This window comes from Jatropha curcas, chromosome 5 (genome assembly GCF_041381405.1).
Source record: "Jatropha curcas cultivar XTBG-Jc1 chromosome 5, XTBG_Jcur_1.0, whole genome shotgun sequence".
NCBI lineage: Eukaryota > Viridiplantae > Streptophyta > Magnoliopsida > Malpighiales > Euphorbiaceae > Jatropha > Jatropha curcas.
In genome coordinates, this window is record NC_143155.1 from 28393418 (window position 1) to 28412190 (window position 18773).

General features: G+C 35.3%; 4 protein-coding genes across 6 annotated transcripts; 2 read left to right on the forward strand and 2 right to left on the reverse strand.

Annotated features, from left to right (window-relative positions):
• The first annotated feature begins 945 nt into the window (after positions 1 to 945).
• On the forward strand, positions 946 to 5601 carry ADNT1 (adenine nucleotide transporter 1). Its single transcript, XM_012227862.4, has 8 exons — positions 946 to 1465; positions 2566 to 2614; positions 2701 to 2864; positions 3419 to 3456; positions 3647 to 3759; positions 3932 to 4045; positions 4754 to 5098; positions 5187 to 5601. Exons 1-8 carry the CDS (start codon positions 1308 to 1310, stop codon positions 5268 to 5270), a joined length of 1065 nt encoding a protein of 354 aa, XP_012083252.1. The 5' UTR covers positions 946 to 1307; the 3' UTR covers positions 5271 to 5601.
• A 754-nt stretch (positions 5602 to 6355) lies between these two features.
• On the reverse strand, positions 6356 to 7761 carry LOC105642880 (uncharacterized). Of its 3 annotated transcripts, none has more exons than XM_012227863.4 (4): positions 7606 to 7761; positions 7420 to 7508; positions 6694 to 7065; positions 6356 to 6604 (listed from the first exon to the last, which is right to left on the reverse strand). In XM_012227863.4, exons 3-4 carry the CDS (start codon positions 7047 to 7049, stop codon positions 6586 to 6588), a joined length of 375 nt encoding a protein of 124 aa, XP_012083253.1. In that variant the 5' UTR covers positions 7050 to 7065; positions 7420 to 7508; positions 7606 to 7761; the 3' UTR covers positions 6356 to 6585. The 3 variants fall into 3 exon arrangements, with proteins under 3 accessions (XP_012083253.1, XP_089577248.1, XP_037496597.1); XM_089721122.1 differs by having other exon boundaries at positions 7420 to 7505; positions 7606 to 7750; XM_037640669.2 differs by lacking the exon at positions 7606 to 7761 and having other exon boundaries at positions 7420 to 7582.
• Positions 7762 to 8553: 792 nt separating this feature from the next.
• SPA1 (SPA (suppressor of phyA-105) family protein) lies at positions 8554 to 15328 on the forward strand. The gene is made up of 7 exons (XM_089721123.1): positions 8554 to 10372; positions 10772 to 10929; positions 11493 to 12324; positions 12869 to 13015; positions 13807 to 14124; positions 14212 to 14271; positions 14503 to 15328. Exons 1-7 carry the CDS (start codon positions 9041 to 9043, stop codon positions 14692 to 14694), a joined length of 3039 nt encoding a protein of 1012 aa, XP_089577249.1. The 5' UTR covers positions 8554 to 9040; the 3' UTR covers positions 14695 to 15328.
• Positions 15329 to 15820: 492 nt separating this feature from the next.
• Positions 15821 to 18773, reverse strand: LOC149496513 (uncharacterized). Its single transcript, XM_089721098.1, has 3 exons — positions 18328 to 18773; positions 16275 to 18227; positions 15821 to 16193 (listed from the first exon to the last, which is right to left on the reverse strand). Exons 2-3 carry the CDS (start codon positions 18202 to 18204, stop codon positions 16045 to 16047), a joined length of 2079 nt encoding a protein of 692 aa, XP_089577224.1. The 5' UTR covers positions 18205 to 18227; positions 18328 to 18773; the 3' UTR covers positions 15821 to 16044.

Genomic DNA, 18773 nt, shown 5'->3' on the forward strand with positions numbered 1-18773 from the left:
CAGCCAAAAATTGGCATTTCAATTTGAATTTGAAACCAAATGGGTAAAAAAGCTACTCGTCCTTCGACATTATAATTCTCACTCTTGTCTGAACTTAGATATATGGCGGCTGATTTTGAAACCTACATTCATGGAATGCATGCATCAACGTCCTCAATTACTTTTATTCTTTTTACTAATCATTTCAATTAGTTCCCCACAGCATAAAAATAATCCTCAAAAGCATCTCTACTTTAATTCTTTGGGGTTTTGCCTGTATTGGGCTGTGGCCCATTATTCCTTCTTAATGATCATTTTTTTTTTCTTTTGGACTGAACTTAATGTCATCTACCCCATCTCTGTAATAGCAGATGGCCCATATGAAAGCCCAGTCACTAAGATTTTTGTTAGCACTGAAACTTAAAAAATGAAGAAAGCCAACCAAGTTAAGTACAACATTCCTCGTAAAAACAAGTTTGCAATGAAAGTACATAGTCTATGGATTTTTAATTTTTTTTCTGTTTATTTATTTTTTTATTTATAAGTTTCGGTCGGTCGAGGAAAGAAATCCGCAACTACTTCTTTTCTTGCTTCCCTTTTCCCGTCCTTCCAACCAAACAGAGAGTTATCCTTTGCGATGACGTGTGTAGCTTTGAACGCCGTCCAACTGCTCAACCACAATCGTTAGGTTTCCGTTATCTTTCTGGTGGGCCCCAATGCAAAACAGAAGCAGTAAAAAGAAACCGTACGTATATCTGACTGTTTATTGTTTAGTGCTCGTTAGGTTTCTATTTATAGACCTTTTTTGTTAAATACCCTTAGATCCAGGCAGCCCATCATCATATAATGTTCCCTACTTCACTTTAACTAAGCCTAATTCTAATTAATTACTATCTTACGTCCACATTGTTTGGCCTCCAAGATCTGATTGGAGACATTCATCTACCTTAAATAGGCGCGAGACCACCTACAAGCTTCTCCAATTCCACGTGGACACCAACAAACGGCAAATTCCAATTTGGTAACCACACTAGCAAATCATAGAAGATACAGACAGAAGAAGAGACGCCATCACCTGTCATCACTCGCTTCACGCTCTTGTGCACGCACGCACGCACTTACTTGCAAACCCATAGTTGAGACCTCACTGTCTCCTCTCCCAAGAGCCGTCGCCCGCCACCAGTCACTACGACACTGTTTTGGGCTACGGAGAGAAATGCAGAGACTCGCTGTCCCATAAAAGCGCGACATTAAGGCCCGACCTGATCGATCGTCGGAGAAAGAGAGATCTTTTTTCTTTGGGACTTTTATTAGGGTTTTAGTGATCGATGGCCTCTGAGGATGTAAAGACTAGCAAATCGGCTGTGACTACGATCGTTAATCTAGCGGAGGAGGCTAAGCTGGCTAGGGAGGGAGTGAAGGCCCCTAGCTATGCTGTTCTCAGTATCTGCAAATCTCTCGTCGCGGGTGGTGTCGCTGGTGGAGTGTAAGTCCTTCCGCCCTTCTCGGTTGTTCATAAGTAATGGTTTCGCTGCAAATTATTTTCCTATTCATTTGCATTTTCTGTTAGAGGAAGATTGAATTGTTTAGAGGAGGCCGGGTTCAATATTCTTTGTTCATTTGCTCCTTCGTAAAAAATTCGAGTTTTTTTGTTTCCAAGTAAAACGTTTGTTAATTAATGATTTATCTGCATGATTTGAAAACAGGGGAAGGAATATATTGCGGTATTCTTAGCCAAGATGGGATATTAGCCTGCAAAACTATGCTAAATTAATAATACATGAGAAAAAAAAAAAAAAAAACCATTTTTCTATGCTGCATTTGCGGTGTACAACCTTAGTATGCAAGTAATAAGTTGCTATGAGAAAGTTATTGTTGTTTGTTTATTGGTTCTTTGGAAGTATTATGAGTTTGATCGATTTGGTTCTCAAGAGAAGTTGAAAATTTCACATCTAAAAAATTTGAACTCGATGCATATATTTCCCTCTCTGGGTGAGAAGAATAGGCAGAGATGATATATACCATAAATCGTTTTTTTTTTTTTTTTGCTTGGTGGGGGCGAATTGTTTTATTCTCATAATAATTGAATCAGAAAATTAGAAAGTTTCTCTCTCCTGAAAAGTCTTGTATTGTTATCGAGGTTCTCTGAACACTGCATGTAATTACTAATCATTCAGGCTTATGTTTTGAGACTTTGTTGTATTTATGATGTAAGTATTCATATCTATGATATTACGGTTGAATTTTGCGTTCCTTGTATTACAATGACATATAAGGACTCATGTTACATCTCACTTTTTTTTTTTTGCTTCTATCATTTACTTTTTTAAATTTTATTTCCAGTATTATTATGTTTAGAATAGAGCTAGTCCTCTGAGTCTATTATTTTCGTGACTAAAGTGGAATGGTTGGTCTCGCACTTGAAGGTTATATTTGTTTCTGGTTTAGGAAATACCATCTAAGGTTCCTAAAGTTTTTCCCTTGAGGAATTCCCTTAAAATATTTTTGCAGCTGGCACAGTTTATGCTTCCCTATGTTACTCCTAGGATGATCTTTGACTACTGAAACATTCAAATGCTTTTTCAGGTCACGTACAACTGTTGCTCCATTGGAAAGGTTGAAGATATTACTACAGGTTAGATCATTCAAAGTTGTTATTCCATTTAATTTAGTGCATATGAATGTTTTCTTCTGTATCTATTCATATTCTGTGTTGTGCAGGTTCAAAATCCCCACAGCATAAAATACAATGGAACTATTCAAGGGTTGAGATACATATGGAGAACTGAGGGTTTTCGTGGACTATTTAAAGGCAATGGTACTAACTGTGCTCGAATAGTCCCAAACTCAGCAGTGAAGTTCTTCAGCTATGAGGAAGCTTCCAAGTATGTTTCCTAGAAAATTCTAAATTTCATTGGTTGAACAGGCATTTAATGTCTAAATCACCATCTTAGATGATTGTTGTATTTTGCTGAATGTGTTTAGTTTTGTGATGTGGGTGGAAATGCAACTTGCTGCTTATATTTAATGATAATGAGTGTGCTTTAGTCCATCATCTGCAAGAAAAATGGTGTCATCTGTTGAATTCATAATGTCACTGACATTTTTATAACCAGTAGTTATGGGGGCAAAATAAATTATTTAGATTTGATAGCTTAATTAGTAATTATAGCAGATATCTGGACGCTGAATTTCTTTTATTCATTCTGTATCATGGGTAAGTGATGTTTCTATCTTTATAAAATTGTTTTCATAGGAAGGTTTAGCTGGGTTCTTTGGTTCTATTACCATGCATGTCATCTAGGCTTGGTGCCCTTTTCTTTTCCAATCACTGGAAATCACAATCATTTGTGGTTCAAAGGTTTTAATTGATTTGGACACAGTGCACAAGTAATATCTTTGTCCTCTTCCTGATTTTTCCTGTATATTCTTATGACAGGGGAATACTGTGGCTGTATCAAAAGCAAACTGGCAATGGTATGTGATCAATTAGTTGCATTGTCATTTTGTTTTTTATTTGTTAAAAAGAAAGTTTTAGAGATATTGTAGGCACTTCTTTGCCTGGCTAGTTAATATTTTATTCAGACTGAGTGGGTTATATGGCATATATGGCACGTGATAGATACCGGTATCTGAACCATTTTGCCCTTCGGTTATTTTCCTGCAGAAGATGCTCAGCTCACTCCCCTTCTACGCCTTGGAGCTGGAGCATGTGCTGGGATAATTGCCATGTCTGCAACTTATCCTATGGATATGGTACGAGGCAGGCTAACTGTACAGGTATTTTTCTTTTAGACTTCATTTTCTTTCAGAAATGTTCTCAGAGAAAATAGTTGGATTTTGCTCCTTCCAATTTGGTTGTGCACAATAATTGTTTATCTTTATTGTTTTGTAGTCGTGGAAAAACTTATTATGGTGATATAACATATTTTTCATTTATCTTGTTCGGCAGACTGAGAAGTCACCTTATCAATACAGAGGAATGTTCCATGCTCTATCAACTGTGCTTCGGGAAGAAGGTCCACGGGCTCTGTACAAGGGCTGGCTTCCATCTGTCATAGGAGTTGTAAGTCATGCTTTCCTCAAGTTACATTGCATATGAAGTTCTCAATCTATGTGTAAAAGGAATAATTGAAAAACAAAGCAGTCTGATGACTGGTAAATATCATGATTCATATGCATGTAAGCCTCTGATTATTCTGATAATTATAGACGTCTTGTACATTTAGGTGTTTTGTCTCACAAATTAAAACATTCTCTTTGTATTTGTGTGTTTCAGATGAAAGGACATGGTAATGGTTTTTATTTTTTTGACATGGTATTTGTTTATATATTTATTTTTGTTGTAAATTTAGAAATGTTATGGAAGACTGCTACAGTGATTCATATGACTTCCTAATTGATAAATTATATATGCAACGATAACTCATTGGTCTTCTTATCATTCATTGAGAAAATGATAGTAGAACTGCTGGGATCGATATGTATATGCAGCTATGATGTGTGCTTTACCTTTGAAGGTTTATAGTTTTTGTGTTTATTGATAAACTCCATTAGTAAATTTTGCATGATCAGTGGAAAAAATAAAATTGAAAAATTGATTTTTCTTTTTAATGCTTTCCTTCCCATTTGCTTGATGATGGATCAACAGTTAATACTTCTGCTATTGTTAGTAAGTAATAACTTAACCATTCAGAATTTTTTATTTAACGTTAGGAACAAAATGGTTTTTCTATGTATGCTTCTGTATAACCTACCTGTTTTTTGCTTGCAGATCCCATATGTAGGTCTCAACTTTGCTGTGTATGAATCACTAAAGGATTGGTTGATTAAAGCTAAACCATTTGGACTAGTTGAAGATTCTGACTTAAGTGTGACTACAAGGCTTGCTTGTGGGGCTGCTGCTGGAACCGTTGGCCAAACTGTTGCTTATCCTCTTGATGTTATTCGCCGACGGATGCAGATGGTGGGATGGAAGGATGCTGCTTCCATTATCACTGGTGATGGGAGGAGCAAGGCCCCCCTCGAGTATTCAGGCATGATTGATGCATTCAGGAAAACTGTTAGGCATGAAGGCTTTGGAGCATTGTACAAGGGTTTGGTACCCAATTCTGTAAAGGTGAGTCATTATGTTTCTTGCATTTCATTGGTTAATGACTTTCAGGATTGCATATATATGATTCAAATATTTCTGTTCTTTTTTTCAGGTAGTCCCATCTATAGCAATTGCATTTGTAACATACGAGATGGTGAAGGACATTTTAGGAGTTGAGGTCAGAATATCAGATTAATTGTTACTCTTTCCTGATGCTTTTTAAACAAGTGTGCTATTTTTGTAGTCAAAAGGGAATAGGGAGAAAGGCAAACTAGGGTAATTTTCTTCCACATTTCTCTCTCCTAGTGAGTTTAAACGTGTGTTTAAGCTCGTTTTATAAAATTGTTTTTCCTACTTTGTTTCTCTGAGAACATGCTGTAGCTTTCATCAGCTTCTCATTCATGTATCAATAAGTACGTCGAGGGAACAACTCACATAATGCTATTGGATGCCTCTCCATAAGAGTTGGGATTGAGAAAAGTTACTTCAAGTCTCTACTTTGCAATAACTAGTTATTGATTGGTGCCCCTTTCTCTCTCTGTGCTTTTTTTTTTTTTTTTAGAAAAAGAATTATTCTCTGGCGGAATGGAATGAAGTAAAAGAATTATATCTTGCATAAACAATCTGCTTTCTGAATATTGAAAAATTGAATTTATAAGAAAATGGGCATTGCATTGCATAAAGGTTTTGAATCAACCGCTGAACATTTATTGAGGTTGCCTGTAAAGGTGTACTTGAACGGTGGAAATCAGGACCACTCGTGCACCTGACAAGGTTTTGGTCAAAAACTTGCATAATGGATGAATTTGAGAGAGTTATTTTTGTTTGGACTTCAAACGTAATAATTCTATAAATGGAAGAATTTCAAATGAACTTTCATTTATGTGTATGGATTTACAAATAATTTCATAATATTCATTTATATTAAAGAATCAGCCAAATACATAATTTAACCTGTACGCAGGAAAAAAAAAAAAGAAAATCTTATGATTTCTTGAATTTTGGCAATAATTAAAAAAAAAAAAAATCTTATTTCTTCTTGAACTTTGAAAATTACCTCGTGGTTTTCTGAATTTCATTTCTTTTGTGTACATGGGGCTTTTGAAACAAAGTCAATCGGCGGCTCGGGCCGCAAAATCATTTCAAAGTAGATCCAGAAGTATTTTTTATTTTGGTAAAATGGTTCGAAGCCGCAAAATCATTTCAAAGTTTGGATCCATAACTTCTTTTTTTGTTTTTTGGGGCAAAATGCTCCTAGTTAAATTATTTCAGCCCCAAACAATCTCTTAAATCGTAAGACTATATCTATTATTTTTGTAAGCTATTATACAAAGTTTCTGAAGAAAGCAATAACGTAATCACAAATAAGAAAGTATAGTTTTAATATATATTTACTGTATACTATGCAATATACGTTTTAAAAAAGGCCAGTGCAAGTCTTCAAACAGCAGCTCTTTTTTTTTTTTTTTTTTTTTTTTGTTCTATTCATGGCAGCATCCTTTCATCTCTTCTTACATTTTTCTGCCATGCCTGGAATTCAAATGAAAATATCTTTGTAAAAATTCCAAATGTCAAATTAGAATTGTCATGTTAAAGGTTACAAACAGAAATAAGTATACCTGCAGTCCTTTATAATTGGTTGGATCCTATGTGCTCGTCTTCCCAGAGACTTGACATCGTGTATGTCTCGTCTTCTGGTGCTTGTTCTTGAAATGCTAGCCTTAGCTTCATGATCTTTTTTAATACTCTTTACTTCGTTCTCTCTTGAATCCATGCAATCTTCAGATGATAAAGTAACCAAGGAAAGAACTGTAATAAGAAGGTTCATCTCCCGAAGAAAATTAGGGTTTGGCTGCTCTAAAGAGTCGTCATCGTCGTCGTCGTCATCATCATCGTCATCATCACGCTCCCTCTCTTCCCTGTATTCTTTTGCTGGCTCAATTTCATTAATATTTTCTTTTGCAAGATCAGTCATCTTAGCTTATTTTACTCTGCATCAAGATTCAAGATCAACATTGCTTCGCATATAAAAATGATAATTATTAATAAAGATGGTTTTTTGATTATTGGCGCATTCGGATCATTGCCCATTGGGTGCAATGCTTCAAATTATGTGTTAAAAAGCAATATCATCGATAACTAAAAAGAAAACGAAAAGAGAAAGAAAAAAAAAAAAAATCTTACTGTGACCCAAAATCCACCATCTAATAGCAGATCGGTGATATAAATGCTAAATCAAATTTAGAATTAAAAAAATAAAAAAAAATCGAATATAAATTTTAGTTAGATATGAAAAAATCTAAAGCGAAAGCAGAAGAGAAAGGGAATATGAATGAAAAACTAACCTGGCCAGGCCACGATTGGAGTCCGATCATCCGTAACCTCTTTGTTGAGATCGTATGAGCATACTGTTCCCTATCTTATATATTGGCTGCTGTAAAAAAGAGAAGGAGGAGAAGAAAAGTCACAAAATTTTAAAATTTAAGAAGAAAAAAGAAAGGTGGGATCCCAAATTAGGTTGATAATAAAACCTCCTAGATTCCGGCGGCACAATGTTTTTTTTCCAAATTGCGGTTTTCGGTTATTTTTCTTTCTTTTTTTGGCCTTTTCCTATTCAGAATCAAAATCCAACTCAAATTGAATTGATTTTGAACTTGTTTTTGAATTGACTCAAATCAAATATCGGGAATCAAAAGCTTGGTCGAATTTCGGATTGATTCCAATTCCACGTCATCAAACTTGACGGGACTATTTGTTAGTGGGTTAATTTTCATGGACCTGGTTGGTTTCTGGGCTGAGTACGATAGCTGATCAGCATTGAGTAATCAATTTTGGTTGCTGAATGAATGAAGCATAAACTATCAATTCTCTGTTTTCTTTTAAAATACTTCTTCGTAGGATTAGGATATTACAAAAAATTAAAATATTTATGCAAATTGTAATTTAAAGAAAAAATAACAAAGCTAAAATTATATGGGATGAATTATTTGGACAAAGAGGCCCAGCCCATTAAGGGCCCTTCCCCCACGGAATCCGTGAGATGATAATCCACGACGAGCACTATGTGTCTATTTTAGGACCAATCATTTGATAGGCTAGGAGCGTGTGACTCATTGTTTACAAGTTACAACAAATATGGCACGTGTGAGCCGCGAATTACACCCTCGCGGCTCATTCCACTCCATTCATTTCTCTCCGTGATTTGGGCTCACATAGATAAAGAAAGCCACTGGCTTTTATCGAAATTACGTGAATACCATTCATTCTCCATTATCAAATTCAATGGTTTGTCAAGGCGGTTGAGGAAATTGACATGTGATTCTAATAATTGAATTAAAAAACTCTGAATTTTTATTTTATTTCAATTTATTGTTTTAAAAATAATAAAATATCTTACTCTTCCAACGCTTTTTTTTTTTTTTTTTTTTTTACTTTTTTAAAAACTATAAGTGACATTCTTTTCTCATTGGTCTGTTTGTGTGCAAAGTGGAAAGCGGTAGAGATATTTATTTTCCATTTGAGGAACTAAAATGACAAATGAATGACCTTGCTCTCTTCTTTCCGCTGTCTTTATAAAATTGACTTTTGCTTCATTAAAAAAAAAAAAAAATTGTACTTGCTTGATGCTTCTGCTGCTCCATTTGTTGGTATTTATTTAATTTTTTATTCTATTCTTCGAGTAATGTGAGACAGGATCTCTTGTTCTATGATAATAGTCAGATGTGTTTAGTTGTTTTCTAAAAAAATTTATTTGTATTTTACTATTTTATTTTATTCTGTTAGTTCGCCACTTGAATGTATGTTTTCTGTTAAATTTTTCTTTTTTCAAATTCAATTTCTGCTTTCTCTGGTTTCATTCCTGCTTTCTTCTCACCTTTTTACTTCTTCGTGTTTAACTGAGAGTAGTGAACTGAGTCTCTGCAGCAAATTGTGCATCATCTGTTGAATGAGGTTACTTTTCGCAGCATGAAGCAAAACGAGGAAGAAGTGATTGCTGATGGGAATCGAGAGCTACAAGCAAAAGGATGTGAAATTCCTCTGAAATTGGAGGACCACAATAATAATGTATTGGAATCACCAATGGTGTGTGCACCTTTGAGGGGTTCTAACAATGATTATAGAGGTACAAGTAGAACACAAGATAAGGATTTGAGTACACGTGTAATTTCTTTCACTGGATCTGAACCTCCTCAGACTAGCCCATGCTCTATGAATCCCGCGGGAAGTGTGCTTGAATTGACTGTAGGAAATTATAGAACCCCTAAATTTTCCTTTGTTAATATCCCTTTCAGTAATAGTACAAGCCAATGGCAGCATAATCTGTCTGAGTTAGCTACCCTTACTGGTTCTAGATTTAAGGCTTTACATGGTGTTTTTGATACTAATGAAGTCTCTACATGTTTAAGGACTACTGACAAGAGAATTGTATCTAGCTGTAATGAGGGTACAGATACTCCGCTTAATACCTTAGTCAATTCTAGCATTTCTCAGTTGTCTGTAAATAAAGCATTGAAGGGTAAGGGAACTTCCAGCAAAATCGGAGATGCTCAGGCTGTATTTGGTAGTTCTGTTTTGGGTCATAGTGATGGAAAATTGGGTTCTGCAAGGAAGATAGCTTCTGATGCATTGATGAGATCAAGTGCCAGTAGTAATCAGCTTCCTTTGCATATGGTTGATGGATCTGGTTCTGAATCTTTACATTATGGGATCAACTTGAGAGAGTGGATGAAACTTGGATGTCACAGAAAAGATAAAGTAGAAAGCTTATTTATTTTTAGGCAAATTGTGGAGTTGGTGGATTTAGCACACTCTCAAGGAGTTGCTTTGCAAGACCTACGGCCATCCTGTTTTAATTTGTTGCCATCCAATAGGATTGTGTATACTGGTTTCTCTGCCAAGAGAGAATTGAAGGCTTCTATATTACATGATTCTGTTAAGAAAAGGCCAATGGAACAAGATGCAGTGACATATAGTAGTTTAGTCACAAAACAGCAAAAGATCAGTGACAACATGAAGCCTTTTGGACATCATTCTGAGTTTGCATCTACTTGTGACTTCAGAACCACGGCATTGGATGAAGTTGACTTTTGCGCATATGGTGCAGAAGTCACTGATCATATTGACATTCAGTCTGGGAGCAATTCCAATTACCAAAATTCTTATATGATAACTAGACAACGGTTTCTTTCTATGACTGTACGATTCGAAGAAAAGTGGTATATGAGTCCAGAGCAGCTGAAAGGAGGAATTTGCACCTTTTCATCAAATATCTACAGCCTCGGGGTTCTTCTTTTTGAGGTGAGTTTTTGACTGAAGGTATTAGAAATTTATTACCAGGTATTTCTTCTTGGTGTTTAATCTGACTTTATCCCAAGATACTCGAGTTTAGAGATTATTGTGCCATTTTTGAAAAGTGACACCCATAGGTCAACTAGAATTAATTCAAGATTTTTGTCTTTACGGCCTTGTAGAGATGAACTTCAAACAATGTAGTAATGACTAATTGTCTTCAGAAATGACATTGCATATTTTTTGGCCAGAAAGAACTATGATTTTGTACCATCATATGGAGCTGTAGCTTTTTTTAAAACTCCTGCATGGAACTAGATAAGGGAAATTCCATGCAAAAAATATGTACCTTAGTAGGGATTAAGTAGGCAGTCTATCTTTTCAACTAACATGGTTTGTTTCCATCAGTTGCTCATCTGGTTTGAATCACACGAGATGCATTCTACTGTTATGCTGGATTTGCGCAATAGGATTCTACCATCAAATTTTCTTTCTGAAAATCCAAAAGAAGCTGGCGTTTGTCTTTGGTTTCTTCATCCTGACCCTTCATCTCGTCCAACAACAAGGTATCCTGGTGTCTGCATTTCATTATCTGCTGCCTTGTGCTGTCATTGTTTGACATTCCGTTAATTCCTGAATTTGTTTCACATACTATTGTCAATGTTTATATATTGGTGATTATGTCTGAAGGAAGTGAAAATTTCCAATCCTCCTGTTTTTCATTAGCCTGCCTTATAACTCTTTAAAGCCATCTGTTTCTTTATTGTATCCTTCTAATTTTGCCACATGATATTCTGTGGATCATTGGCAACTAAGAACACAAAGCCACGTGGTAAACTTCAGCCATTTATTTAATTGCAGCTTAGATGCTCTGCTGTAATTGCTTATTTGGACAGTGTTTCTGCTCCTTTGTGGCCAGATGAGTTGTTTAATGATCGACATTAAGTATTCAGGCCCTATTTTACCTTGTTTCTTGGATTTCATTTACTATGCAGTTCTACCTGCGTAATTTCATATGCTACATCTTGAGTTTGTATGCCAAATGCATATATGCATCATAGATTTTGCATGTGTTTTAAGTGTTGTTAAACATGATACATTTTCGGAGTCCTTTTTTGGCATGGAACAGGGAAATCCTGCAGTCTGAATTAATATGTCAATCCCAGGAATTATGTTCTGTGAACGTGTCAACATATCCTGACAACAACGATACTGAATCAGAGCTATTGCTTCATTTTCTCAATCTGTTGAAAGAACAAAAGCAGATTCATGCCTCCAAGTTAACTGAACATATTGAGTGGTTGGAAGAAGATATTAAGGAAGTGAAAAAAAGACATTGTTTGAGGATTTCCTCAGTTTTCTCTCAGACAGAAGAGCCATTTCCTGATGTGAGAGAACAAGGATTGCATATCGGTATGAGTGAAGTTACTACTTCCAGATCATTTTTTGCCTCTGATATGAATCAGGTAAAATCAATTGGAAATGTCAACCAGATTAACAATGCCTATTTTTCCATGAGATCCCAAATCTGTCCGAATTATTCTGCATCACGCCGTGATAAAGATTTTCTCAAGAGGCGAGTTAGGTTGTCTGCTGTCCATGATGAGGAATCAAACGTGATTCAAAAATCCATTGATCCCCTTGGAGCCTTTTTTGATGATTTATGCAAGTTTGCTCGATACAGTAAGTTTGAAGTGTGTGGATCACTTAAAAATGGAAATCCTTTGAGCTCTACGAATGTGTTGTGCTCTTTATGTTTTGACTGTGATGAGGAATACATTGCTGCCGCTGGAGTATCAAAGAAGGTCAAGGTCTTTGAGTTTGGCACACTGTTAAATGATTCCACAGACATCCATTATCCTGTGGTTGAGATGTCAAACAAATCTAAGCTTAGTTGTGTCTCCTGGAACAACTACATCAAGAACTATTTGGCTTCAGCAGATTATGACGGTGTGATTCAGGTCTGTCGTTCTTGCATCTTGAAAAACATTTACCCCCTAAAAGTGGTTTACCTGTCCCTGGCATTCAATTCTACTCCCAGCTTCCTTCATTGTATTTATAATAGTGTATATGCTTACCAGACCATTAATTAATAGGCCATTCTTGGAGCTTTTGCATTGTTGACTACCTGAGATTTGTAACTCAAGTTTATTTAATAATTTTAATGCAAGTAGAACGAAACTTTAAATGTCTTTGGAAATGAATGAGGTAGTGCTGCTCTAGCCACACTCTTATCATGAGACTTAATTGTTATGTTTTGTCTTTAAGCATATTGTAAAATAATATTACGAAGAAAGGACTTATTTTCAAGTTATGACTGACCTTTTTGTCATATATGCATATATATATGTATGGATAGATTTATTACTCTGATGTGGTTATTATTAAGTTGAACATTGTTGATGCAGTTATTCAAGATCACTGATCAAGTTGCCATTAGTATTGTTTTACCCTGTTTAACTTTTGTTTTGTTTATAGCTAATGATGTGTATGGATGGAATCCAGATGTGGGATGCAGGCACTGGTCAAGTGTTCTCTCAGTATACAGAGCACCAAAAGAGGGCATGGTCTGTAGACTTTTCACTTGCTGATCCTATGATGTTTGCCAGTGGAAGTGATGACTGTTCTGTGAAATTATGGAGCATTAATGAGGTTTGTGGTGTCAAGTTCTTTGGCAATTGACTTGCAGTGTTCCCCACATCACACTCACACGTGCAGTTGAAGCTGCTCATGCCAAACTGTATCAACTTACAAAAAATTATATTCCCACACGCATACATGCTGAGTTGTTGGAACAAACCAGTGATTGTTTTGACTGATGGCAGTTATGAGGAAAAAATTCTAATCAATTTTGTTCTGCCTAGATGCATATGCTTAAGCCATAAGAACAATTTGATAGAGCCATTTTCTCAGTCTACTTTACGAATGGAATTGGATTGTCAGTTTTTCATTTGTAGTGCGAATACCCTTAACTGTTGACAATGGAATTAATATATTCCATGGTCATGTTAGCCAGCATTCTGACTCTCTAATTCCATTGATGACTTTAAATGCCTTTTACTCTTGTACTGAACTTGAGGATACGTCTCAAAAGTTCAAATTATGTCTTTATGATAGTTTTGATTTTCAGAGACGGGAGAAACCTTTTGACCAAAATTATTTTGCTGAGAGGTTATATAGATACCATTTGGAATTTAGTCAGATATGCTTTATTCGCTTCTAGGCTTCTCTAGTCATTTTCTAGTGTTTGAAACTGCTGACAATAAGATCTACTAGAATGAACATCCTCTTAACTACTGATAATGGACTTAACCCATGTAGACTCTAAGTTCCTTTGATTCTTTCATTAATCTTGGGATACTTCTTAAAAGTCCAATTTTTCTTGGCAAAAATTTTAAATTTTTAGAGTTGTGAGAAGAATTTTGAATGTGATTATTTTGCAGAGAGGTTCTATAGATACCATTTGGAATCCAGCCAATACATGTTGTGTTCAGTTCTCTCCATCCTCTACTCATTTGTTATGTTTTGGATCTGCTGACTATAAGATCTACTGCTATGATCTTCGGCATACCAGAATTCCTTGGTGCACATTAGCTGGCCATGAAAAAACTGTTAGCTATGTGAAATTTTTGGATGCAGAAACCCTTATTTCTGCATCCACAGACAATACTCTAAAGCTTTGGGATCTTTACAAGACTAGTCCAACTGGGTTGTCCTCCAGTGCTTGTCGCTTGACATTTGGTGGCCACACTAATGAGAAGGTTGGTTACACTAGCATATGTCTGTTCAATATTTTTAGCACGTGACTGTTTTGTTGGTTCTAACTGTTATGAAATTTTTATGTTCAGAATTTTGTTGGTTTATCTACCCTAGATGGATATATAGCATGTGGTTCGGAAACTAATGAGGTAAATTTGCTTACATCTCTAGATTAATAAAAATTTGAAATTTAATTTGGTTGTTCAAGTTTCATCTATCCGATAGCACACATGTAATTTATAAGCATATCTATTAAATCACAATCAAATGAGACACATTTCATTGTATGGCTTTACGAGACATTATTGCAGATTTGTTTCTTTGAAAACTGAGGAACAAGTGTGTGCAATCCTGATTTTTCCAGCTGCATTGCTTCTCAGGTTTACTGTTATCATCGATCCCTGCCAATGCCAATCACTTCTTATAAATTTGGATATGTTGATCCTATTTCTGGAAACAAGATTTGTGATGATAGTGGACAGTTTGTTTCGAGTGTCTGTTGGAGACAAAAGTCAAACATGGTTGTAGCTGCCAATTCAACGGGAAACATGAAAGTATTAAAGATGGTGTGAAGTTGCGGCATTTATCCAGAAAGCAGGGCTATTTCTTACACATTTCATGCATATGCTTGTAGCCAACTCTCAATCGCCGTGCTGCTTCCAATTTCCAAGAGCTACAAATATTGGATTCCTGGCCAATCCTGCTAGTGAATCCTTGAAGATCAAAACTCAAAAGGGAGTAAGACGTGTATATGTATTATATATATACCCGTTACATGGATTTTGAGTTTGAAATCCTCCCTCTGGGGTTACCATTTGACTTATAGATTGAAGGATTCTTCGGGCTTCTGGCTAGAGCTCTTCCAAACGAGTTAATCAAAAAGCGTGGGTTGAATTGGACAAGACTGAAAGGCTGTGCGATCAAAAAAGAATTTTAACAGAATGCAAGATCATACTAAACAATTTGATTATCCAACAGTTAGTTGAAGAGGAATGTAAATGCTTCGATGCTTTTTTTTTTTTTTTTTTTTTTCCCTTCCCTTAATGTTTGCTCCTCAGAACTGTATATTTGTGTGGCTGAGGCGTGCAGTCATTTTAAGTAAGGTTATAACCTTCAAATCGGTATATAGTATAAATTTTAGTATTTTGTAATTAACTATTTGTATCTTATTCTTATCTTAAAAGAAATGACATCGTTTCCACCAAACCTTATCTTGGGGTTTTTTTTTTTTTTTTTTTTTTTTTTTTTTTTTTTTTTTTTATTGATCCCAAGGGAATGACGCAATCGTCCAACGATTTTTAAACTATTTATCGGTATCAAAGTCTCCATTTTTCAACCCATCTCCTTGAAATTGCTAAAAGCAATTTTTTTTTTTTTTTCTGGGTTTGAAGTTTAATTGCTTAAATTATTGTAAGTTTTTCAGTGGGCTTTTCTGAATTTTTTTTTTTTTTCCAATTTGGTCCGGTTATTTGGGGATACTACTCTTCCGATAAATGTATAGCACACGATTTGTAGATAGGGTTTTCTAATGTTATTCTGCAAACAACCTTGCAATTTGTTAACTGGAAGAACACTGAGACGGTCTTAAGAAACTACGTCAAAGTCAAAAGATAGAAGGTTTACTTACACTTCTAACTACATAAAACCCAAATTCTGATAACAGACTTGAAACCTAACGTTCATAACAAAATCTACTGATCAATTTAACTGAAATAATATAAATCCGAAATATCAAAAAGAAAACTATAGCTAAACAGAAAACACATAATGCGCATACACAATGATTGGAGATGACATACTTCCTCACAAAATTATGACAATTTTGTAAATGGACATTCAAAATCTAATAAAATTGTAATCCAATCTAGAACTAGAAATGATATATTCCTCAAAGGTACACAATACATAGACTTGAAAGAGGTTTACGATATCTCAGAATCTGATGCAGGACCAGTAGGTGTTCTAATTTTTGGACGAATCAACATTAGCTGGCTTTCTGAATTCATTCTCATATTTCGGCTAATTGGAGTTATCAGTTGTGGAGGTCTAGAACGTAATAAGTTTGACGTCCCTGTGAAACAAAACCAAAGATATATATATTAGTACAAGATCAGTAAAATATATCGAAAAAGAATTAGGTTCCGAGGTTTACCTGCTTGTCTACTTTTTCGCACATCTGGCGATTTCTTGGACAAGGAAGGTTTTCTATTGATGTTGTTAGGTGATGTTGATAACTTTCTCTCAGTAGGGGACGGTAATGGAGAAGGTAATGGGAAAGGATCATCAGTAGAATTGAAATTTTCATCCCCACTAACTGAAGCTTTATCGTCACTTCCTGATTCTGAAGTTTCTTTCTGGGTTGCTCTTAGTTTTTCTTTCTCAAACACTCTATAAACAAACATCTGAAATGGAATTTGCTTTATAGTTGATGATGAATCAGTTTCGTCCCAACATGGAAACTTGCTGCGAAGAATTGACTCAATATCACCATAGTCAACTGCAGGCATTGGTGGGTCTATCTCTCTATTATAATCAGGATTCATAGCGAGGAAACGTTTCATGTAACGAAGAATCCTGCAGATCGATGAGAAACTTGGCCTCTGATTTGGGTCAGCTTGCCAACATTTCTTTGTCAAGTTAGTCACGTATTTTGGTGAATTTAATGGGAATAATGGCCTTTCTCCTGCTCTAATATTTCTGCTCATTTTGTCTCCTTGAAGATGACTATCTTCAAATGGAACTTTTCCTGTTAAAATTTGAAAACAAATCATTCCAAAACTATAAACGTCAGATTTTTCAGTGTATTGGGAATTTCTTGCACTTCCTGTCTGTTCTTGCTCTTCCAAAACTTCTGGTGCATACCAAATAAATGGGAGGAGGTTTCCATTCTGATTTAAAGAATTTTTTGTAGAGAATTTTTTTACTGATGAGAGTCCAAATCCTGAAACCTTCGCTTGTAGATACCCTTCTGTGCTTATGTTTCTTGGCTTAACAAGAATATTAAAAGGGTTTAAACTACCATGATAAATTTTCTTTGAGTGGAGATATTCCATTCCTCTAGCAATCTGTAGCATAAGATCAACTGCAACAGGAAGAGAAAATGGAACTCTCTTCCTTGGCCCACAAATCTCTCTGTTATAGCTATAAAGATCTCTACTCATTAGTTCCATAACAAGAAAACACTCTTTCTTTTCCTCATCGGTGAACCCACAAAAGGAATGCATTATATTTGGATGTGAAAGAGATAACAAGGAAGAAATTTCAGGAACAAGAGATTGGATATCACCAAAGAAGTGTCTCATTGCAAGATTTTCACCTAACCATGAAATCTCTTTGTGTTGACTCCCATTTCCAAGCCGTCGCCTTACCTGATAATCTTTAGACCCAATTAATATCGAACTAGGTAACAACTTCCCATTTTGAATATCTGTTCCATCCAAATTTCTTCTTAAAACATCTGTTAATTGTCGCTCGTGTTTTGTTGAGCAAGAAACCTTATTTTCTTGAATTTTATTCCAAAGAATCCATCTATCTTCTTTCCAAACTGTATCAAATCTCTCACACAAATCATCAGTAATAAGATACTGTTTTGCAAATTTCCATTGAAATAATTGTGGGTCTTTCCATTGCTTTTGATACTTATTTGAGTATACAATTCTTTTCTTTTGTATCTCATGCTGATCCAACCCTGAAAATTCTCCAGCGGTTTCTATTGCTTCAATAACAATAGACATGGAGGTGAGTAAATTGTGTATATAAAACTGCACACAATCTGTATTTTTATAAAGTGTAATAGCTTTTGCCCACCAATCCCTTGTTTCTAAGCATTGCTTAATGTAACCTTCTCCTTCTTTGAATATCCTATGAATTTCTCTTAATGGTTGTTCTAGTATTCTCCATTTTGTATGTTTCTCTTCAAATTTTAAGTTCTGCTTCATCTCTTCTGCAATCGTTTCATATGCAGAATTAAATATATCAATCAATAAACAGCATTGTCTCTGATTAACTTGGATATTTTCACGAAACACCATCAAGGCCTTCAGACTTCCCATCACCTCTCCAATTTGCCTCAATTGTTCCATTCTGCAACCTTTTTTGGCTCTCTCTGCAGATGGGCATTCGGTGCAAAATTCAACATTAATGAATCACAAATTGCAATTTTCTTTTTTTTCCACAAAAGCAGAATAAAAACAAATTTGACTTACCGGGAAAGAAATGTAAAATAGGAGAAATGTCTTTGATTGTAACTATTTGGAGGAAAATTGCTGATCTCTACCAGATATTGTAGAAATCAACAATTTCCTCCACCGCTACAATATAGGAGTAGCAAATTATTAATTTGAAATCAGAAAGAAAATTGATCAAGCCATATATAATGCATTTTCGTATAATTTCTGGAATTTTCGAAATGTTGCTGGAAATGTTGATCTGTATCCTAGGAAAGATGAGTTTGATTATGGCAGTTTTTAGGGAAAAAAGAGAATAATCTGGCACCCATACTTGTCATTTTGTTTTCATTGTTGTCTGTTTTTGTTTATGGTCCTGCGTTGCCATTTTTGTTGTAATTAGCTTCCACCATCATTGGTTTTGGTTTTTGCAGCCGCAACTGAATTTTGATTCAGTTACTCTAAAAATGTAAACACAAAACCAA